The sequence below is a fragment of the Gadus macrocephalus genome, chromosome 9 (genome assembly GCF_031168955.1).
Source record: "Gadus macrocephalus chromosome 9, ASM3116895v1".
NCBI lineage: Eukaryota > Metazoa > Chordata > Actinopteri > Gadiformes > Gadidae > Gadus > Gadus macrocephalus.
Window position 1 is genome coordinate 15,096,265 of NC_082390.1, and position 24,388 is coordinate 15,120,652.

At 44.8% G+C, this 24,388-nt stretch overlaps 1 protein-coding gene across 3 annotated transcripts; it reads right to left on the reverse strand.

The window, feature by feature from the left end:
* Nucleotides 1–16: 16 nt before the first annotated feature.
* Nucleotides 17–24,019, reverse strand: il34 (interleukin 34). 3 transcript variants are annotated; one of them, XM_060061031.1, is made up of 8 exons: nt 23,246–24,019; nt 14,438–14,681; nt 7,682–7,785; nt 7,252–7,326; nt 7,017–7,094; nt 6,729–6,836; nt 4,236–4,419; nt 17–3,359 (listed from the first exon to the last, which is right to left on the reverse strand). In XM_060061031.1, exons 2-8 carry the CDS (start codon nt 14,481–14,483, stop codon nt 3,292–3,294), a joined length of 663 nt encoding a protein of 220 aa, XP_059917014.1. In that variant the 5' UTR covers nt 14,484–14,681; nt 23,246–24,019; the 3' UTR covers nt 17–3,291. The 3 variants fall into 3 exon arrangements, with proteins under 3 accessions (XP_059917014.1, XP_059917012.1, XP_059917013.1); XM_060061029.1 differs by having other exon boundaries at nt 7,252–7,329; nt 23,246–23,989; XM_060061030.1 differs by having other exon boundaries at nt 7,252–7,329; nt 23,184–23,989.
* Between the last annotated feature and the right edge of the window lie 369 nt (nt 24,020–24,388).

The window sequence follows — 24,388 nt, forward strand, 5'->3', positions numbered from 1 at the left end:
AACAGGACACATGTGACTTGGTAAACATACATATTTTAATTGATAAAAAAAGCCTTTCACCAGAACGTACACATTTAAATATAAACACATTCAACATCTTGTCATGAATAAAACCCTGCTAATAAAATCTTTGGCCAAGGTTAGACTGCAACATGTTGCACCAAGCGATTCTCTATATGAACCATTAAATGATACAAATGTTAAAAATGTATACCAAAGGCTTACTCCTGACAACAATTCTAGTTTTAAGGCAGATGTTTTATTGGTATGGTTGGTGAATATTAATCAAGAAGTTGAATCGAATAATCATATGCATATTTATGTATATATTTTTAGTATCATTGTCCCTGGAGTGACAGCGATAGTATTTGACAAAACTGTGAACATTTTGAAATAATGTAAAACATTGTATTTCCATTATGCAATTGTGTTCCTAATTCCTAGCAGAGAAAGAAACAATATAAGCCAATAAATCCAGAATAGGGTGGTCAATACATGGCTTGTACAACTAAAGGCTTTAATGCAACAAATAACAATTTTTACAATTATGTTCTTATTCTGTCATGTGCTTCTTAGTGCATACAATATAAATCTCAAAGAGGTGATGAAGTGTTCATTTCAAACAAACTCAAAACAAACACAGCAAGTGGGCTGATAAATAACAGAAGGTAGTGAGAATGTTTGGATTGTATTTAACTAAAACTAATGGCATATGCCCAACCTTCTAGTAGACACAACTTAATAATACATTTATGGGATACCTCATGCGTACTAGATACCAAGCAACAAGCTGAAGACATTTCAGGAGCTGCTTAAGCTAGTAAGATACATAATAGTTCCTTCAGATACAGGTCAACAAGGACTTCTTCTTAATCACATTCCCTGTTCCTTCCAGCCCAATCAGATGTTGCACAGTGCATGGTCATGTGTTCATGCAAGTCACACAGAGACCCTACAGTGAATGGTTCCCCATCCACCTCTCGGATTATGCCCAAATGATTGCTTAAGAAACTAAACTGGTCGGCACCATCGAAGCAGTAGCCAATCCTTCTTCTGGACTCCAGCTTTATGTAATTTGAAAGATAAAGAAAAGACTAGAGCTTACAATATCAGGGGGAATCCTCCGACTGTGCAAGTAACAAAGACATTTATTACCCTCTATTACCCTCCTATCCTCTGTTCGGGCGGACGGAAGTAGTTATGTGTTTTCCCTTTAAATGGCATGTTATTGTTATTAACTGTTGAGAGCTAATGGAAATAATGGCAAATGCGGCTGATAAATTCGTTTTAAGCATTGTTAAAAAGATAAAACAAAAAAATTGCATTTATAAGAAAAGATGTTCTGACTTATAAGACAAATTAAAAAATAAACATTCAAACAAATTGGGTGACTTTTAGTTGAATAACTTCAATACCACTTTGGTTAAAAAAAGAGGGAAAATATTCACAAGGCCATTTAATAATTCTATGTTGAAACATAAAATAGATACAAGATATTGTAGATGCTGTTATAGTGTAGTGTGTTTTCAGGGCTATTTTAAAGCACATAATACTGTTAAAAAATAAAGCAAACTGATAAGTGGCCTTGGTTAGCCAGTTTTTATTTCATCTTCCCATCAAAGTGTTGGTTTTAGTGGCTTCACACCAAACATAACAATGTTTGGAGCAAACAGTTTTTAATTTAAATTAAGTAAATAAAGTAAAATAAATACAATTATTTATTTATTTTCTCTCTGAGAATGACAGAAACAGAAGCAGAATGAGTTGGAGAACTTCCATGTCTTGTTAGCATGAGCCACATCATATCATTACTTTTACACCATGACATGAACATTTTGGCTTTGATTGGCATGCCTATGCGGCTCATTGGCAAAAGTGTATTCTATTATAAGTGAGTCTGACCATACACAATATAGTTCTATGTTTCCAGAAATGAAAAGTCGTAGATTTCAGTCAAAGTTTATGGCTGCTCGGCTGTCGAAGTCAGGATTCACTCTAGCAAAGCAATGAAAAGCAAAGCTTTTTACATCAAATTATTTATGGCAAATGCTCGGGGTGAACTACTCAATCATATATGATGGTTGCTACAATTTCAAACCGATTTTATATGGTCACAACGGTCAATTCACAAGTGGACCAAGATAAGCAGTAACAGATGAGTATATTAAAGGTGTAGTGTGCAGAATTTAGCATAATCTAGCAGTTGCTCCCTATGTAGTTATAAAAGGCTCATTCTAATGGAAAACACAACTAATCTTATTTTCATTGGAATATACACAAATTGACAATTTATGGAAATGATATTCCCTCTCTGTAAAGTTAGCTCCACTAGATGTCTCTCGATTCTACACACTGCAGCTTTAAGTGAGGATTATAAAATTGGCAAGCTTGTTTTTTGACAAATATTTATTGTTTAGCCGTCTTTCTAAGAGAAAAAAAAAAAAATCATAGCAATAATCTGACACGTCTGAATGGAAATTAAAAATAACTGAGCCCTTGGTCATGGCGTTAGATTGTTTCATACTGACTGTAGAAAAATAAAGAAAATCCCAGAGATTCAATTGTGTCTAAGGAAGTCGGCTTAGTAGTTCCTTAGTAATTCCTTGTTGTGGTGATCATGAAACGAATTGTATAGTCTTCATATCTTGGAAGGGGATTTGACAATGCAACAGACCATGATAGAAATTGATTCACCAATTGCTTTCAACCATAACTTCTCTGAAGTAAGATAAGGTAACGTTCGCAAACCAATCTACACAGCTTTCATGCTATTACTAGGAATGCAAAGAAAACAATGTACATACAATGTACACAATGCACATATAATATATAATATATATATATATTATATATTATAAAATATGTGTCTACTGGAAGGTATATATAACAATATATATCTAGATTCTGTATGTAGATAGATACTGACTGTGTAAAGACGACCATCACAAAAAACCTGAAACCTCTCCTGGCTCTTATCTTTCCTACGATCGACAAACAATCCTCTTTGGCAGTGAAGTTGTTCTCCTGAAAATACTTTCCAGGCTTCAAGCAGAATTCTGCACTCCCTACTCATGAACAGTTATTGTGTCCAATCAAGGATCTGTCTCTTGTATGACCTATTCCTTTCCTTTCAAGTGCAGCTTTGGGAAAGTATTCACGTAGGCAAACTTTAGAAATAACATACGTAACCTTAGTTTTTGGGTAGAATATCCCAAAAAAATTGTCTTTCATTTTGAGATCTTGTCTCGTCCCCAATCGGTCCATTGGTAGGATTAGCTTCCACCATTGGCCTCACCGTGGAGGCTGTGGCTGTCGCTGGGTTACTTTTCCGTCTTTCTTCGAGCGAGAGTTTCCACACACTGCAAAAAAAAAGATTTCAGAAGTCTTTTTCTTTTGGAAATCATTTGTTTATATATTACATCACTTTCTAATGTTTAGTGCAGGTATAAAATGATTCGATGTAAATAATTGACTGCCGTCTTTGGTTGACTGGTTTACCTTTCAAATGTATTCACGACTCTCTTAAGCCCAGTTCAGACCAAAGATTCGCCTTGCAACGACTTGCAACTCGCAACTCCTTACATTGATCTTAAAATAAATCATTCCCCCTTGGGCCACCTCATATTTGAGATGCCTTGAGTCCTCACTGAGTTTGCTCGATGTAGTAGTACTTAATATATCTTCTGTGAATAAATCTACTACAGAATCAGGATGATTTAGGAATAACATTAGGACTTCCAAAATGTGTTTTCCAGACTGTTACAAATTCAACCAAACTGTTAAACATTTTTAACAGTAAAAAATGAGATTGAACAGGAGTCTAAATATCACAAAGAAGGTCTACATTTGAGGACTAAATTGCCTGTAGAAAAGCTGCTAAAGGTCATGTACCTAAAGATTGTATTTAGGAATAACAATATCTCTCAAAAATGAAAATACAACGTTGTGTATCACAATCATTACTGTAATTTCAGTGGGGATAACAACAATTGCAATAAGGAAAGCTGAATTAAGTCTTCAAATAATGATAAAATAATATGTGTAAGAATCAGAAATTCCTTTTCGTCCCTGGCCCCTTTGGTCGGTAAGTGAACTTAGGCCTGCTCAAACTTGTGCATCCTACACAAAAACTGACACGTAAACTTTAGCTTTAAACCCACTACAGTAGATTACAGTACAGCGGGCAGAGAGCAGACACACACACACACACATGCACAGGTTCACATCGTACTCACAGTCAACCTGGGGATTAACCTGGGAGAAGCACTCCCCAAAGAGACAGCGCATGGAGCGCCGGAAGTTATCGAGGAGGTGCTTTGGGGGGACGAACCGCCAGCTGGACGCGGGGACGCTGTCCAGGTGTTCCGTCATCCTGTCCAACTTCTCCTGCACCTTCTCTGGGAGTTCTCTCTGGAACGCCTGGGCACAGCCAAAAAACACGTGTACTTAGACACATAGGATGCCTTGAGAATGAACACGTATAGGAGACAGGGTTCCCAAGCTTTGATCAAGGTGATAAAAGGGGAAAACTAATGTGTGGGGGACATGCGAGGGAAGTCTATAACGTAACTGGCTCTGGCAGCGTTGCGTTGACACACTGACCCATGCATGCTGTTGGTACAGGAGTAGCTTCGGATCGGGGTCCATGAGATATGTGGACAGGATGGACGGTCGGTTTGGAGACAGCAAGGAGACTACACTATACTAGGTAGTGGTGCAGGCCTGCATGGTTGCAAGACCCGAGCAATGCCCCAGAGCAAGAACCTCCAGATCTTAGCGTTCTCTGTGACACACGACCACCAAGAGCATTTGGATCAAAGGACCAAAACACCACAGAACCTATTGTGCCAGGGAAGTAGAACGTAAGAGGATATCCTTGGGCCAATGGTGACACCTAGTGCTCTCCAACTGACAAAGCACTCCATCATACTTGTCTTGAATCGAGAGCAGCTCCATCCCCAGAGGGAAACACCTTCATAGAGCCCGGTGTGACCGGGAAGGCATGCAAGGGTACAGCCAATAGCTGACTGTGGGTGAGGCAGATCATTAAGAATGTGGCAGTCATTAAATGATTGCTTTATTCGTTTTTAATGATTTCAATTCCTTAAAAGGTGCAATGTGTGAGATTAGTCCAACTGTCGAATCAGTCCTCAACAAAATACCTATTGGGATAACCGAGGACAGGCACGGTCACTCTCAACTGAACATATCGTTGAGCTTATTTACAGAGTGTGTGTTTGGCGTTGTTTTTTTTCTCCATGTGATCCGGTAAGTTAGAGCCAGCATTACATGCCCAGCATACTTTTGACCGGAGGTTATAATACACCCTCTAGGCTCCTTCATCCTCTCAAGATAGACTGGGGGCAGACTGGACGCTGCAGGGACGTAAACGGCCTCTTGAGCTAAAACGTGGCAGTGCGAGACAGCACGAGCCAAGGCTAGCTGGGCTTGCTGCTACCTTAAGAAAATATCTCTGCAACACAATAAATAAATGTGTTTGATATAACTTCAAAACTGTTATTTCTTCACATTTTGTTGGTAATTTAGCTACATTTTTAATCTTTTAAACCAACAATCGTACACGACCCGTAGCACCTGTAAGCTGTGCTGATCTCTTAATCCCAATGATCCCAATGGCCTGGCTCTAAGAAGCTACATTTTTGGAAGCTAAATGTCTTTTTCTGCGATTGAACTAGAATTACACACATTAAAAACAACCTTTGATCTAAGACCAGGTACAAACCGCTGCTCAAAATAGAAAGGCACAGAAATGGTATCAAGCCAACCCTCCACTTGACCTCTCTACAAGATGGATCAAAGTCTGCACAATCTAACACTCCGAAGAATCCCACTGTTTCCAATATCTAGGTGTTTTTAATGGACTTCTTGATGAACAAAAGATCTGCCCTCCAACCAACCTTAATCACCCTTCTATACATCAACTTTTGAATGTTAGTGAGCCAACAGTTAATATGCTGTGCCTTTGATGTTCACAAAAATGTGTGTATAGATATTCGATGGGTGAAATGATGTTTGTGATTACCGGATTTTAAGCATGGTTGATGGTTTCATTCTAATCAATGGATGGTATCTTTGTTTTCCCAGGAAAGCATTTGAGGTTTTATTTGTGTTTCAGAGATCAGCCCTTAGTCCCTAATATGGGCTAAAAGGTATCCACCGATAGAGGCTAAGAGTAGTCCATTCAGATCTACCTTAACCATATTTCAGCAAGTGTTGGCATGCAGCAAGGGTCTGTCCCATCAACACAGTTAACATTGCCCATGTATTACAAGCCCAGAGGACAAATACCACGTTAATCCAGAAAATAATGTCCCAAGTGCCAATGGATTGTAAGATATACAGTTTAGTAACAGACAATCCTCAAATGAGATGACAGCAGGCATGAATCCAACCTAATTTAATAAAGAAAAAAAAAAAACAGCCCTAGAGCATTGCAGGCTGTCAACAGATGGCACGTAAACCAGATTGAGAAAAACATCTCCCTCTCTCTCCCTCTCATATGCTGTCAAGTGTTTATTATTCTTCTGTGAGGATGACAGATATTGATTGATGACATGATGATTGGTGCACCGTGCAAATGGATGCGTCTGTGATCTTTATTATTGTTTGACATCACGCTGTGACCTGCTGCTGTGAGAGAGGCCTGTCACGCTGGGACACGACCCCGTGTGTGCCGTCTGTGTGCGTGGCTGCCGCCGGCCGCCTACCTCAGACGGGTGCGACTGAACAAAGAGCCCCTCTGCGTCCCTGAAGCGGCGCTCCAGCTCGGCGCCGTAGCGCCGCGAGGGGTGCCTCTCCGGGATCACCCGCAGGATCTTGGGAAGGAGAGGGGAGAAGGAGGAGGGAAGAGCCGTGAGGCTTCGGTTGGCCATCGCATTACATTAGATAGGACATTTTTTGGGGGGTCAAAGTAAAACACTATGCATGGGAGTTAACTACTGAACTGCTAATGCTGAGGATTCGACTTTAAATCTTTTCTATTTGGGTTTCCTTACCTTTTTCAGGATGCCGTGATTGACATGAAACCACAACCTCTGGAGAGCAAACATCTCCAAGTTGTTGATTTTTAACTTCTGAAGGGGGAGGGGAAAAGAGACACAGGGTGAGGAAGGTGTTCAAAGAGATGGTGCACAAATCCAAATCCCCCCCTACAGGCAGGTTTATGGGATTCCCCAGAGAGACAGACGGAGAGAGCGGAGGGATATCAAAGATACGGGGAGTCATCCTTACCAGCCTGCTGATGTTGGAGGGCTTGAAGACCTCCTCGTAGTGAACCCTGATGGTGTAGTTGATGGGGAAGTTATGCTGCTGCAGTGGAAAAGAGGGGATGGGGGGTGTGGAGACATTGAACACATTTTGGATTAGGAGTGGAACTGTTGGACTTGATAAGCTGAATAAAGGGCTCCATTGGCTTTCACACCTGCCTGCACTGCCCCCCAGCCCATGATTGATGATGATGTCTTTCTACTAGTTGACCCTGCACTCTCAATCCTGTGGTACATATGAGCATTCACTTAGCTGAGGGGTTGCATTATTTGTTTAAAAAAGGGTATCACATATGTAAAGGAATATGCCCACCTAATAATACAATACACAGATACAATCCATGTTAATTCTCACAAAATGAAACACTACATTTATCGTGCTGCTATTTAATCACCATGTATTTCCGCCTCTGGCTGAGGTTGCTGTTGATGGTTCTCAGGGCCGTGCACATTCCAGGGGGCGTGGGGGCCAGGAGCACCGGTACCAGCAGTAATAGGCCTGGAAGAGAGGGACAGTCACTACTCCATTAGCCACATTGTTAGCGGAGCGTTACCAAAAACATCACTAAAAGCACAACGTGAAGACGCACACATGCATACATTCAGGCACGCTCGCACACACACACACAAACACAGGAATGACAGAAATAAAATTGGGCTACGCATTGCGTTCGCTTTTCAGATAAATAGATTAGCCAAAAAAAGCATTATTGTTGGATGTCAACTTTTGACTTTTGTCTCAGTGTCGCCGTCAGAAGTACACAATCTTTTACATCATGCACATGTTGTGGTAAGATTTATGTCCCGGATAAAAACGACTTTGGGGGAGAAACTGTATCTCAAACAAGAGGATGGATGATAAAAACAAGATGAACCAGACCCCCGTCAACCAGTTGCAAACACACGCCAAATCCTCAACTAATCCCTCGCTCCAAGGGGCAATATGACACCGCTACTTGTGCTTCGCCATTCAAGTTCATTCATTACGTGCATTCCTTTAAGGACACAATTTTCACATTTATCCGGAACTTTTAGCATACAAATCAAAAGCAGCTTTCCACTGAGTGGTTGGAGTTCGTCATAATGCTCAAGAGCATGTGCAGGCTGAGGTATGTTGGGAAAGAATCTTTGGATCTTTGGGCCGTGGGAAACAAACCCGTAACTCATTACACCACAGGTGTTGGTTGATCATGGTTTAGCCAGCTAGCTACCCTTAGGTTAAGGCAAAAGCTGCAGGACAGAATGTCGGTGTGGAGGATGCTTGTTAACAGCAGGCCACAGATTCATCACCTCTCAAAGCGTTTCCTTAAATATGGCACTTACGCATCGCAACGTCAATGAACACCCATTTACTCTGGTTTAGATTTCCCCAGCGGATATGAATGGGAGGCTTAGGACCTCAGTTTAATCTGTAACCACTATTGAATCACTGTGTGTTGAAAATGTGTTGTGGTTTGGTTCAGTCTTTTGGGACATTGTGTCTCATAGTTGAACCATCAACGTCTGGGATATGCGTTCTCAGTTGGTCCACAATTAGGAAAAAATAACGTAAATTATCTTTCTTCTCTACACGTCTGTTGTAAATTATGTTTCTTGATCTGGATCTGTGTTGAATTGACACATCTTACAAATGTTAACATGCAAGAAATAAAAGGGAAAACGAACCAAGCAATGCATTTTTAATCCTAAAATAAGTAATAGCTAATTCTTTATTGATGTGTTATTAGGATAGTTCATTGTTAATAATTGTTATCATTGTTAATAATCGAGTCAGCAGTGGAAACTTGCACATTTAGATTAGATTAGATTAGATTCAACTTTATTGTCATTGCACAAGTAAGGACAACCAGTACAACGAAATGCAGTTTAGCATCTAACCAGTAGTGCAATCAATAAAACGTTATTGTTAAAGCAGCGCTATAAGAATAATAATAATAATAATACATAAGACACAGATAGCAGATAGCAGCTGGTCAACAAAGTTAAAAATATCCAGTCCGTTTTTAAAGTGCATATAGCTCTGAGGGTCCATAGAATGCACTATGAATATAAAGTGCAAGTAATACATAAATGGTTAATCAACCCATCACATGCTAACTTTGTAACATAATGCATCAACCCATCCTGGATTATCATCCTGAAGCGCGCGCGCACACACACACACACACACACACACACACACACACACACACACACACACACACACACACACACACACACACACACACACACACACACACACACACACACACACACACACACACACACACACCCTTCATAAGCTAACATGAAAGGTGTTTTATTAACGTAGCCTAAATGGAAAAATATTGTTTAAGTAATATATATTCAACCCTAATCTGTCTTGAAGGGCTCTGACGTTGGGTCACATATTCAAAATAAATAGACCATTTCAGCAAATCAATCTGAATCTACGCCCAAATTAAGGGCTAGGAAAGACATGTTTTACAAAGTAAAATAATACTACGTGAAAAAGGATTATTTGATGTAAATGCTAATATAACAAAGCTTGGTTTAAACAACCATAATAAATGGTCAACAAAAATATGAACTATACACCATATAAAACAAATAAGCTTCTATACCATGTAAATTAATCAAATAAGCCTCCCCAACTTCCGCCCTTTCGGAGTCAACTCTGTACTGCAAATCAGACTCAGACATGTAAATTGATAAGCAGAGAGCCGTCCAGACCGTGAGAACCTCTTTGAAGTTGACCCTTTGCTCCTCTATAGCCCACCTAAATATTTGAGGTCACAGCCCTCCGCTATGAGCTGCCTCTTTCCCGGACGCGCTGCCCCTTTCCAATAAACCTGTTTTAATGGGAAACCCAGAGGATGCTAGTTACCAGTGACTGATTTGATATGACGCCATTCTTCTTCTTTGGACGTGGTGTGTTATGCAGTCATGGGGTGTGTGCTGCTGCTGTGATGGGCTCTCTTGTGAAAGAGGCTGATCTCATTAAATGATCATTTGAAAATAGATATAATATATATATTTCTATAAATGAGTACTGGCTATTATCTAATATATATACATATCCTCAGTGGTGTATAAAGTACTCAAAAGCCATACTTAAGTAAAAGTACAGATACCTTACTGGAAAATTACTTAAGTAAAAGTAAAAGTCACCTTTTAGAATAGTACTTAAGTAAAAGTATTAAAGTATCTGATCTTTACTGTACTTAAGTATCAAAAGTACTTTTCTGATATTAAATGTACTTAAGTACTGAAAGTAAAAGTACAAGTAACCGTTATCGAAACTCCTCCCTATAACTGCCCTCGTCCAATCATGCCTTAGCACTAACTGGCTAGATAGATACCTCGCCAGAGATGGAATAAGAATAAATAATCTTTATAGGTTATTAGCTAGCTTGAAATATTATATACAAATATTACCCAGCGGTGAAAGAACCTTACTAGTTTAAAATGTTGTGCTGGTGGTATTTATTTTGAGGTCGTGAAGTTTCAAATTTTTTGATTGAGACCTGTATGATTTTGCTTCGATTATTGTTGTTTCCCCTTCGTTGTTGATCTTTTTTGAAAGCATCCTTCCACTGCATATTGCAGTCCATTTTGCCATGATCTGGATGCTGTCGCGGAGTTACTCCAAAAAAAATCACTGACACTGACAGATATCGTAGCCCGACCTATTATCCCGCAAGCGCTGGTACACGTTACTTAATATTGATTTTGGTGTCATCCAGGATCGCGGATTTTCGGAAAACTTAAGTCCCTGCCCAAAAAGGGTATTTAAATTAGCTTTGTAGCAAAAATGGCACATATACAGCGTATTGAAGTGTATAAGATAGTGTTGTAATACTGCGTGTACAAACCAGCCTGATACAAATAGTAGAATTTTGATAGCCCTTGCCCTCGTCCTAGCCATGCATTTGTGTGTTGACAGTCGTAGGAGTTTTGATCGACGTAGCAACAGTAACTAAGCAAGGGGGCTTTGCGAACGTGCGCTGGGACAGCTGATTCGCCAAACAGGCTCGCAGGCTGTGTTCTACCACAGTCCCCGACGTTATTCTCATATCTCTCATGATTCTTTTTTTTTTTTCTAAAGATGAGTTGATTTTGTAACGAGTAACGAAGGTTTCAAGGGAAATGTAGCGGAGTAAAAGTATCAGTTTTCTTCGCAAAATGTAGCGAAGTAAAAGTAAAAGTAGAGAAATATAAGTAGTAAAGTAAAGTACAAATATCCAAAAAAACTACTTAACTACAGTAACAAAGTATTTCTACTTCGCTACTATACAACACTGCATATCCTTTTCTCTTATAAAGTAATAACTTTTCACTTCTTTGTCCCCATTATCAACCACAGATGCTTTAAACACTGCTTTGCTTTTTTTAACCTCTTTTTTCTTTTACCTTTTCTCCCTGCTACTTTGGCTGTGCAATATTAAAATGCTTGTGTACTGACACACCTCTTCGTGTGTAACCTCGCTGGTATTGAGCAGAGAACACACACACACACACACACACACACACACACACACACACACACACACACACACACACACACACACACACACACACACACACACACACACACACACACACACACACACACGGTCTGCTTCCGACGGACCGATACTACTGCACGGTACTGAATCCCTTGTAAATAATGATACAATCAATGCCCAGAGGGGATAGCAGCCTTGTTTACACAAGCTTAAATGAACTCTCGGTGAACTGAAGGTTCCCATTTGCAGCTACTGAATGGGAGCGTCGTGCACACTGGCGATAGTGAACGACGCTCACCCACTGTTACCCAATAGTGCATATGAATATTCAAAAGAGTTTTATGAACAAACGAGTACAGATTTGAACGGTAAAATACACTTGTTTATATGCAAATTGTGCCTCCCAGTTCCGGGTCTGGGCAAACAAGTCGAAACTCAGCCATATTGGCAACGAATTTAAAAAGACATATCGAACTGAAGAATCCGACCAGTCTGGGGAAATATTGCCGCTTAATGACGATCATCACAAGAAGGGTAAGCCCTGAGCCAACAGCCGCGAAGTTCCTCCAACCCAGTCAAACTGTCTTGGCTTTCAAAAGTAATCTTGATTCTACAGTAGTATATAATTTCTAACCCTAAATAATTTCGCTTGGGTAGGGGGCAATCAATGTGGGGGGCTGGGGATGGATGAGTAGGAGGAGGTTCTACTGAAAATAATAGAATAGAAGAAAATAATAAGAAATCAACATGAACAGATCATTTTCTGGGACTGAACTTAGTTAAAAATTCTAAATTGTGAACTATGAACATGAACTAGTTCATTTTAAACTGTGTTACCTGAACTATGAGATAGCTCTTGTGAACTTGCAACCTAACCATGTTTCAGTTGGTACAAGTTTTGCTGCAATTTCAATAAATGTCTTGTTTTGTGTTTTTCTAAATAGGCCTCTTGCCCCCGGGCCAACGTTTGTTGCGATGCAGAGGAACATCTGCCCACTTCTATAACATGGGTGTGCATAACTTCCATCTCTAACTTCCATCTACTCCATCTCTAACTTCCATCTATAACATAGATGGAAGGCACAGCTGTATCTTCTGAAAATCTATGAATTAATTTGAAAAATAATTTCTCAAATTACAAATCACAAAGAGTTTGAGAGGAACAGAATCACATGAAAATTATGTTATGCTTAACACATTCACAGTTTAGTCTTCGCTTATTTCCATCGGCCAAAGAACATCCTATTACAAACTGCTTCACAGCACGCGACAGAGTGAACTGTGATCACTCTTTGTATGTGGTCTGCCATTCCTGGACAAATCATCAGAAGCTGTCGAGCCAAAAGTCCCATGAGGGCGCCATCTCTGCTCTACCTTCCTCAAGCACAAATTCTGTGTGTAGGGAGACAACTGATCATGTTGCAGGTTCTCGCGGTGCAGAAGTGGGACAAAAAACGTGCGATAGTGATAGTTTTACAGGTAACACTTTCACCTTCAGTTCAACAAGTAACAAACGCAAGGCAATCCAAATGGATAATCATTTCGTTAACATTAATCACAGTGTTTGCAATTGACCAGCCTAAATTCTACAACAATGTTTAGGATATATATAATTCAACCCTGGCCTCCTGAGTGTTGAGAGGCTCTGACGTTTGGTCACATAATCACTAGCAAAGCAAATAGACCATTTCTGCAAATCAATCTGAATATAACCACACATGAAGGGCTGCCAATGACATTCATTCCCAATGAAATATAATATATGTTTATACACTGTATGTTTTACGAAGTCAAATGAAAAGCATGCTGACCATCGAAGCCTTGGAAACAGAACCTTTGATGAAAATGCTTACATAACAAAGCCTGTTTTAAACAAACATAAGCAATTGTAGTGGAAAATATACTATACGCCACATAAAACATATAGGGCTGAGGATCAGTGACTTCTGTATTCTATTTGCAATTGTACAATTATACTCCACATCTTAACTACAATCCTGAAATATATAACCATTATTTATAAAAATAATCCTACACTAAAGCGTAAAAGGTCTGCTTATAACAGCATAATACCAAATAGGTAATTTGGTATTAATTTATTTGTGTGTGTGTGTGCGATTCTGCATGATACCTTTGATTGCGCACAAAAACTGAAACATTGGAGCAAGATGATCGTCAGGTTGATGTTTTCAACCCTCTCCTCATTCCAGTGACAGAATAAAGTGACTAGCCAAAGGACAATGTCTAGAGAGACAATACTTGATGTTATGATAAGGTGCACATGTAATGTAGGTCCTTAAGGTCATGGTAGGTCATAAATCATGCTAAATTAATTTTTTCTTTGCAAAGAATGTAGATTTATTTGTGAAAATATTTATTTTTTAATGTACTGAAAGAATACTGCTCATATATAAATATATTTTGATATCAATCATCATATATAGCTCACTGTCCGAGAGTCTCAGTGAACCACCAAATGTGATGATGACTTATTTTTAATTTGTAGTTAAAAGGGTTCTTCTTTATTTTTACCACCAAGCATGCATGCACACACACACACACACACACACACACACACACACACACACACACACACACACACACACACACACACACACACACACACACACACACACACACACACACACACACACACACACTTACCCAAGAGGCCTCCAAATAGGCAGGTTAAGACAGACAGCTGGACCATCGCCTGGGCTCTGACGTTCTGTTCCGCAGGACACTGGCACTCAGAACAGCATGTACACGGGGGGGCTCGCTCAGCAACTCCTCACACTTCCTGGGTCCTTCACAACTTCACTGCATTCTTCACCATGACTGGCATGGCGCAAGCGACACGCTGTAGACTAGCTTCACTGCTCACTGTTCCCTTGATACTTGATGCTTCCTGCAGAGGGAAAAGATCATTTTCAGTGAGTGATAGTCATCTTAAGTGGTGTCCCCTAAGGAGCAGCAAACACATAACCAAGCGCATAACCAAGCCCACCTCCCAAAAAGTGCGGAAGTACTTCATGAACTCCCTAAACCTGCAATATGTTGTTATCCCATTAGCAGCATCTAGTGTCTTGAGTTCTATTTCATCCTTACTGACCGCCAGAGGCGGTGCATTAAGCACTGGATTTATCCGTCTCGCGCATGCGCAGTTCGAGTACCTATACCAACAAGGTCACATGTGACCCTCGTGACACCGGATTGGCTATATAGCCCGGTGTCGACAGAGGATCTGTTCCTTTCATCTTCTCGCAAAGACGCATGTAGTAGTACCGCTTGCGGATAGCGTGTGTGCAGCCTCGCGACCAAGGGTCGGAGCAACGGGTGAACTCGTCCTCCAGGGGCTGTTTGTCTGTACAGCGCTGAAAGGCTTCCTTTGAGTAGAAGCTTCCAAGTTTTGTTAGTAACACTTTTGTTAGAAGAATATATATCTATATATAATCGTTCAGTCACTTACCGGTGAAGGCAGCGCTCTCGCGTCCTCTCCCGGCAACACTGCTGGGATTATTTTCACTACTGGCTACATTGTACAGTTCGCTCCCTTCCAGCGCTTGTAGCTGCTACTTGATAGCTCCCTGATAGAAACAGCTCGGCTGTGTTCTGGGTTACCAAATTTGTTTGGTAACACTTTTGTTTAAAAAAAGAAAAAATTATTCCGGTCAGTCACTTACCGGTGAAGTCAGCGTTCTCGCGTCCTCTCCCTGTAACACTGTTGCGTATTTCTTTCGGTCACTTACCGGTGAAGGCAGCGCTCTCGCGCCCTCTCCCTGTAACACTGTTGGGGTTTACTTTTCAGTCACTTACCGGTGAAGGCAGCGCTCTCGCGCCCTCTCCCTGTAACACTTGTGTGTTTCTTTTCAGTCACTTACAGGTAAAGGCAGCGCTCTCGCGTCCTCTCCCGAGAACACTGCTGTATATTTGAGTGTGTAATTATTTTCAGTCACTTGCTGGTGAAGACTGCGCTCTCGCGTCCTCTCCCGGTAACACTTTCTTGGCTTTTCTTGAGTTAGTAGCTCACTGGTGAAGGCAGTGCTCCCTCTCCCAGTGTTCTGCTGATGGCTCATGTGTGTGGCGCCTGTGTGGCCCTCCTTGAGCCTGACGATGGCCATGATCGCTGCCCCTCTTGCCTCGGCTTCGAGCATTTGAGGGAGGGCCTTACCGAGAGGGCCTGTATGAACTGCGGCTCCATGCCCTTGGCACTCAGGCTGGCTAGGTTCGCAGCGGTGGAACATCCGGCAGCCGTCGACCTTCCATCAATGGCGCCACTTCCTCCAGCTCAGCCCGGCCGTTCTTGGCGTCGGGGTAGAGCAGGGCCTCCCCCCAGGAAAAGGGCTAGGGACGAGCTAGCATCCAAGGTGGATCGCTTGTCGTCCGACATGGTGAGGATACTGGAACTCCTCCTGACCCTGCAACCTGGGGCAGGTGGCGCGGTGGCTGACATCCGGCCTGACCCTTCCTTGGGGGATGTGCCGGGCACGGACGATGTCCTGTCGCTGGCGGCATCGGCTAACCTCTTCAGTGAGGGTGTCACGGGGGAGGAAGCCTCAAACGCTTTTGGGGAGGCCTCCCGCTCCTCTGCTCAGAGCTCTGGGCACAGCACAGAGGGTAACCCCATCGGGGCCGTCATCCGTACGGCCCTGGCTCGCCTGGGGCTTGATGCTCCTCAGGCTCCTAGGCTTGGCTCAGCCTAGCGCCTTTTTCAGGCGCAGCCCTGCCACAGCCCCTTTCTCTGTCCCTCCTTCGGAGGAGTATTTAAAGGAGCTGCAGGTCTGCTGGAAGGATGCCAAGGCTCTCCCCCGTCCTTCTTCCAGTGCTCGGGCCTTGGCTGCCATGCGGGATCCAGCGCAGTATGGGTTGGGTCGCATGCCACCCGTTGAGCCCGCCATTGCCTCCCTCATTTTAACCCCCGATCAGGCCTTGCGGCCGGATGCCAGGTGTCCTCGGCCCCAGTGCAGGGTCACAGATGACCTGCTCTCGAAGGCCTATGACGCAGCAGCGCGTATGGGGCGGATTGGCAATTCCCTCTCCCACCTAATGCTGGCGCTCTCGACCTCGCTGCAACAAGCTGCAGTTGAGCCGTCTACGCAGGACCTGAGCGATGCGTCCCTACAGGCCTTTGCCCTCATGTCCAGGGAATTGGGGCGTGTTATGTCCACCCTGGTCCAGACTCGCCGCCAGGTTTGGTTGGCTCAGTCGCCCCTGACGGAGGCATGCAGGAAGGCCCTCAGAGCCGTGCCAGTGGTACCGGGGGAGCTGTTTGGGTCAGCTGCCCTGGAGACGCTGGAGCGAGCTGCCCAAGCTAGGCAAACCAACCTGCAGCTGTCGGGTCTTCACAGGAGTGTGTCCGCTCCTGGCAGGCCTAGAGCCCCCCCGGCTGCCCCCGGGGCCGCTACCAGCCACCACGCTCTTACCCAGCGCGAGATGAGGGCCTACGCAGGTCTCGGCGGCCCGCCCAGCAGCCCGCTGATAGCTTTCGCGCCCCCGCCCGCCCATCGCCCGGGCAGCCTCGGGCCGCGGAGCCTCACCGGTACCCCTCCAGAGCCGATAGAGGCCGGGGGGCCAGGCGCTAGGACCACGGGGCCGGTCGTCGGCTGTTTTTCCCAGCAGCAGATCAGTTACTGGGCTGCCTGTACTATAGACCCCTGGGTGGTTTCCACCTTAACCCGGGGGTACGAATTACAGTTCCGACGCTGGCCCCAGGCCTTCGGCCGGGTCAGGATGACAGTCGTCCGCGACCCGACGAAGGCCGCAGCTCTGGCCCAGGAGCTATCCGCCCTCCTGGCCAAGGGTGCGATCGAGCCAGTGGACGCTCAGTTACAACAGGGTTCTACTCGGCGTACTTTCTGGTAACCAAGAAAGACGGCGGATTCAGGCCCATTCTAGACCTAAGGGGCCTGAACACGTTTTTAAAAGTTTTACCATTCCACATGCTCACCTCGGCGGACACCCTGAGGGTAGTTGCCAGGGGGGAGTGGTTTACGACCATAGACCTGAAGGACGCCTATTTTCATGTGCCGGTTGCGCCACACCACAGGCGGTTCCTGAGGTTTGCCTATCGGGGCAGGCATTACCAATTCAGGGTACTTCCCTTCGGGCTTTCCCTCTCCCCGAGGGTTTTCACCAGGGTTGTGGCGGCAGCCCTCGCACCCCTGCAGACGCAGGGCATGAAGGTCCTGCCGTATCTGGACGACTGGCTGGTCTGTGCGCCCTCCAGGTCCCAGGTGGCCCAGGACACGGCCCGCCTGCTGTCGCACGTCGCCCGGCTGGGCTTGACGGTGAACCAATCAAAGAGTTGCCTGGACCCTTCCCAATGGGTTACCTATCTGGGGTTGGTCCTGGACTCTGTCGCCATGAAGGCCTACCTTTCACCTCGACGGGTGAACGACATCCTCCGCCTCCTTCCCCTCTTCAGAGCCGGCAGGAGCCTGCTTTTTATTCCGTTTCTTCAGCTTTTGGGCAAGCTGGCAGCTGCTTCAGCTGTGGTGCCTCTGGGCTTACTGTCCCTGCGCCCACTCCAAATGTGGCTGAACAGCCTGCACCTAGATGCCAAGTGGCACAGGCAGAGGAGGGTCAAGGTGACCCTGCAGTGTCTTGTCTCTCTGGCTCCATGGAGAAAGAGAGCGTATCTGGAGGCAGGCATGCCCATGGGCGCAATTCCGGCACGCCGGGAGTTGGTGACAACCGACGCCTGCCTCTCGGGATGGGGCGCAGTGTGGCAGGGCAGGACTGCGCAGGGACGGAGGTCTGGCCGGGACGTGGCACAACACATCAATGTGCTGGAACTCCGGGCTGTGCAGCTGGCACTAGCCAGCTTTCTGCCCCATTTCACGGGCCGGCATGTCCTGGTCCGGTCGGACAACATGGCCACGGTTTCCCAGGTGAACCACCAGGGGGGCACCAGGTCGGCACGGCTTCTCCGGGTATCCCAGAGCCTGTGGACTTGGGCTTCTCCCCGTCTGGCCAGCCTACGGGCAGTCTATTTGCCGGGGGCCCAGAATCGGGCGGCAGACTTCCTCTCCCGACGGAAGCTTCCACCGGGGGAATGGCGGCTTCACCCCGAGGTGGTGGAGTCAATGTGGGGCCTCTTCGGCAGGGCAGAGGTGGACCTCTTTGCCTCGGAGGAGTCGGCGCATTGCCCCCTCTGGTTCTCCTGGGCAGAAGCGTCCAGCCCTTTGGTGGCCCCCTTTTGGCCGGGGAGGCTCTGGTATCCACTGCTGCTCAGGCTCTGCTGCAGCTCGCCATGGCGCCTCCCCGACAGGAGGGATCTCCTGTCCCAGCTGGGGGGTCAGATCTGGCATCCCGACCCCTCTCACCTACAGCTCTGGGCTTGGCCACTGCAGGGCCCGACCCACTGCTGAGGGAGTGCACTGCGGCTGTCAGGGGTACTGTTATGAGTGCCAGGGCACCGTCGACCAGGTTGCAGTACGCAAACAAGTGGAAGCTGTTCTCCAACTGGTGTGCGGCTAGGGCCGTGGATCCAGTGCATTGCGCTGTGACCACGGTGCTGGAATTTCTGCAGTCCCTCCTGGATAGTGGCCGCTCGCACTCTACCTTGAGGGTCTATGTCGCTGCCATCTCCTCCCTACATGATAGGGTTGACAGCGCCACGGTAGGGTGCCACAGATTAGTGTCCCTCTTTCTTAGAGGGGCTTTGAGGCTGCGTCCCCCTACAGCCATGAGGTCTCCAGCATGGGACCTGCCGCTGGTGCTGGAAGCCTTGTCATCGCCTCCCTTCGAGCCTTTGGGTCAAGGGGGGTTGAAGTGGCTGTCAATGAAGGCTGCCTTTTTACTCGCCATAACCTCTGCCAAGCGGGTCGGGGAGCTGCATGCCCTATCAGTGAGTGATACATGCCTGAGGTGGAACTCTGATGGCTCGGGTGTCACTCTATGGCCGAATGTTGCGTTCCTGCCAAAGGTGCTGCCACGCAATCACCTTAACCAGCCCATCCAGTTAGCACGCTTTGACCCCCCTTCTGGGGAGGGTGGGTCCGAGCTGCTGTGCCCGGTGCGGGCCCTTAGGGCTTATATTTCTGCTACCGCCGGTATTCGCCAGTCGGAGCAGCTTTTTGTTTGCCATGGTGGCCCTAACAGGGGTCGTGCTTTAACAAAGCAGAGGCTGTCCCACTGGATTGTGGAGACCATAACGCACGCCTACGGGGCCAGTGGCCGCCCCCCGCCATCCAGGGTGAGGTGTCACTCAACCAGGAGCGTCTCAACATCATGGGCTGCCCTGAGAGGGGTACCCCTGGGGACCATCTGTGCCGCGGCGTCATGGGCGTCGCCTAGCACATTCTCCAGGTTCTACCGGGTCAACGTTGCCACTCCCCATCCAATGGGCGTGGTCCTGAGGCCAAGCTCTGCTGTCTCTGGTCAGTAGGGTGAGCGCTTTGATTCTTCGTGACGTTGTTGGTATTGGCCATCCAGTGCTTAATGCACCGCCTCTGGCAGTCAGTAAGGATGAAATAGAACGCAGAGTTACGTATGTAACTCCGGTTCTATGAATCCTGGATGACCGCCAGAGTTACAGGTCACTCAGAAGTCTCGTGGTTTGCGAGAAGATTCTGGGAACAGATCCTCTGTCGACACCGGGCTATATAGCCAATCCGATGTCACGAGGGTCACATGTGACCTTGTTGGTATAGGTACTCGAACTGCGCATGCGCGAGACGGATAAATCCAGTGCTTAATGCACCGCCTCTGGCGGTCATCCAGGATTCATAGAACCGGAGTTACATACGTAACTCTGCGTTTTAGCTTCAGTTATCATTACGGCTATATCATTGCCAACAGGGGAAACTATGAGAATCTCTCACGATGGAGGGGGGAGGGGGGAGAAAAACGTGAAGATAATGAAAGTAAAGGTCAAGTGCAAAAAAGACAATTATAAGACAAAGAAAATCAATCACAACTAGTTACGTCAAATGTTACACATACAAACACACAAGGTAATACATCCATGTTGGATTTGTTAGTATTTTGAGGTTGTTGGCAGTAATTCATCTTTGAATATTCTAGGATAAACTATTTTCCCAGATGAAAATGAACCAGGTAAATCCATCAAGCAGGGTTTTGTTATATCGGGAAAAATTATTCTACATATCTCCTCCAAAAGGAGATCTGTTTTGAATTACTCGCTGGATTTCGATTCATCATATGGCTTGTCAATTGTGGCATTCAAATTTCAAGCAGGAAAAAGCCACAATCATGGTGTTACTGTAAGAAGGAGTATTATACTAGCCTATACTTTTAAAAGGTGTTTATGACTAAAGGGCTCTTTATGGTTCCACGTTGACGCAACGCAAGGGGGTGAGGGACCCATTCCGTCCTTGCGGACCCTCCTTGCGCCCACCGCAAGGGCCTGACGTGCACCTCCCAAAAATGTTGACCTTGCGTCGAGGCGAGGCAGCCGCAAGGAGGGCTGTGATTGGTCCGCTAACTACATCATTTCCGGCGATACGCTTTGTATGTAAAAAATCTAAGGCACTCGCTAGTAATCTGTAAAAAGTTGAGACGCTTTGTATTCGGTCATCATAGACTTCGAATGTAATGACCAGAATGGAAAACAATGACCAACTAGTGGCCTGAGTCGTATTCAGCTTTCAAGTTGCTAGAATCCATACCATACCATAATGAAAGTAGCAGATCAATTGTAAACTAATAGCATGCACACACAGACAAAGACCAACTATTTGTTCTCTCTTTACCACGGACATGCATAGCGCCACGTAAACCCGACGCAAAAAACCATAAAGGTTCACTACTAAGTTGAAGCGCCTGCGTGGACCGCATTGCGAGAACGTGGAACCATAATCAGCCCTTATCTCACTAGTGTGGTTGGAAACAAGGCAGCCACGGCCCGTGGCAGCACTTTATTGAGCTCTTAAACTTTAGTGCACCAAACTATTTCAGAATAGGAAAACTAGTTCCCTCATACCAATGAAAACTAACTTTTATTAATTCTTTAAATAGATGTTATTTCTTTCAGAGACCAAGCATGCTTTTAGGCTGGTTTAGACACAGAAGTCAGAGTAAGACCCCATAACCAATATTACATAATAAGAATATGATTTTGCGTGCCAAATGAATTGGGTTTATTGTAGAGCCCTGTTAAGATCATAAAGCATCAAAGGGTGTAAATAATTGTTCTGCTCGTTATCGTTCATCTGAGCAATATGTACCTTACGGGTTTTGGAATGGCTAACAAGACAACGGTAAGTTTCCTTTCACAGATGAGCAACAAAGCCAAACCATTTTCATGGAAAAAAACTGAACCTTTACGCAGCTACACTCATTTCTACCATAGTAGTGTGAAGGAATACAACATGTTAATTAAATCCCACCAACTGCTGCCCCATCACCCCTGTCCCCCAGACAGCAGAGGTCTGTTGAAAGAAAACAAGGCTGGACAAGGCTTAAACAAGAAATCTTACTACAAACATAATTGAGATCATCCGATTATCAACCGATTTGAACTTGAGTTTAATTGTATACATTAGTTTCTTAATTCATTTCATTAAAGTTATTTACATGTACGGTTTTCAATTTATTGATGTAGTATTATTTCAATAAGTTACCACCCTTAGTAAGTGAGAATTTAAGGTAGTTTGTTTTTGGTTAGGGTTAGGGTTTTTGGTTAGGGTTAGGCCTACACCATTTCACTGAACGAAATGCCCAAAACCATCAAGACAATCAACGATCAACTTACTTCCCCTTTTCTCTTTACAACTACAAATTATGTAAATTTGTGTTTTTTTTTCATAGCAATTGTATCGGATCACATAACACCTCCATAAACGGTTAAACAAGTTTCCTGGCCAATTACCACACCTTCCGCTGTTGTAGACATGCCTGGCCAGTGGCCAATGTAGAAACAGCCGCAAAGCCCCCAGACATAACCCCTACTGCACCCTGATGTCAGTGAACCGTGAATGGGATGTGTCCATCTCATCACATACATACCCAGGTCTAATAGATGGTATACTGCTCAGTTAAAAAAAAAATCCTCATTGACGTGTTTTGATAAAATGGCGAATTTGTTTCACTTTCCCAAGGCGAAGTCATGCCGTTTTGGCAGGTACTTCAGTAGGCAAACCCATGCATTCTGCCGCAATGAAGACACATAATACAGATATAAAGACGTGCAGTATCCGTGTAAAATGGGTGTTTCACTGTTTGGATGGTAGCCTCACTTCTGGAGATTTCAATGAGAAACGAGATCAAATAAAAGGACGACATGGCAAAGTAGTTGGCGGGATCATTTGATATATTTAGGCTGCCTAGGAATTGGACTCTGTTTAAGGACGCTTTGGCTAAAGAATGCCTTCTTTCAATAGACACAATGATTACACGCAAAATATAATGCAACGTCAAAAAAATTAAAGAAGATACGTTTACATACGTTTCTCAATTAGCTGGAAGTATACGGTTGATCCGTGCATCCTATGCGCACCTGTAGCCTACCTCAGAGTAGATCCGGGTCTTCAGGACTCCATCCAAGGCGCGCACACACGCGGCCCGCAGAGACAGCCCCTCCACTGCACGGAAACACAACTAGAGCCCTCCGTTCTACACATGAAGTAGATTATTCCCGTTTAGAGGTGAAGTGCATGCTATTAGAGAGGTAGAGGTATAATAATTCTAGCCTTTCGGCCTTAGGAACTGCTGTTTCAAAAAACGAATAGTTGAAGTAAGGAGAGTCCATTGAGTTTTCTCAGAGCGCTCTTAACTCCAGTGCCTGGGGAACACTCCTTGTCGTGACTGGGCTGTCCTCTCCTCCCCTTTAGTAGTTGGCAGCGCTGGGAGAAACCACAATGCGCTGGATAGGTCCCCAAATCCCCATTCCACTTCGACATCAACAATGCGTCATTAACCGTACGACTTGATGGTGACTTTGGCCTAACCCAAATCAATATTCCAACTAGTTTAGTTTCTGACCTTGTTTGGCACATTCTGACTCGATCCCGTAGAATAGCACTTCTGTGATGAGCTTAATTTGACTGGAGAAGAGGGCCCATGCAGTCTGCGTCCCACGCGTGCTACACGGCGGTGGACCTGTGCACCTCTGGCTAGACTTCAAAGCCCAATGGATTCCTTTAACTATGTATCTGAACACCTTCCGCCGTCTATAGGCTTACGTGTGAGCCAGTGGCACAGAAGGGTCTCCAGTTCACAGAGCCTTAATGACCTAATCTCATGGGATTGGCTGGTCTGTACAGTATTTAGCCACCGCGCCACAGCAGTCTGAAAAATGAATTGGAAAACTGTCTGGACTTTCATCTGTGACGGGGATATTTCCTAATTTGCTACCGCCGTATTTTTCCAGCAATATTACTTGTGTCGGATAGCCCTATCACATGTAAAATCCGAATTATATTGATTTTAGGATTTTTGTTGGATAGTTAGGATAGTTGTAGACTGCAGCAGACCTTTTCACAGTCGTCCCAACGACCACCACGGACATGAGTCAAACTCAATGATTGGAAAGTACTTAGCATCACTATCCGTCCCTCGGTGAAAATGTATGGAGTGGTTTTCTGCTAGTGCATGTTAGGGAGATTCCATTAACACAAACCAGACCTAAAACCAACACACTCATACCCAACC

Bases quoted from the DNA above. Each gene is read 5' to 3' on its own strand.
- il34 (XM_060061029.1), bottom strand. From the start codon at position 14,483: ATGGTCCAGCTGTCTGTCTTAACCTGCCTATTTGGAGGCCTCTTGG. The intron at 7,095-7,251 runs GTAAGGATGACT...CTCCCCCTTCAG, and splicing joins CCTCCAACATCAGCAGGCTG to AAGTTAAAAATCAACAACTT. The intron at 3,360-4,235 runs GTGAGTACGATG...TTTTTTTTGCAG, and splicing joins GGTTAATCCCCAGGTTGACT to TGTGTGGAAACTCTCGCTCG.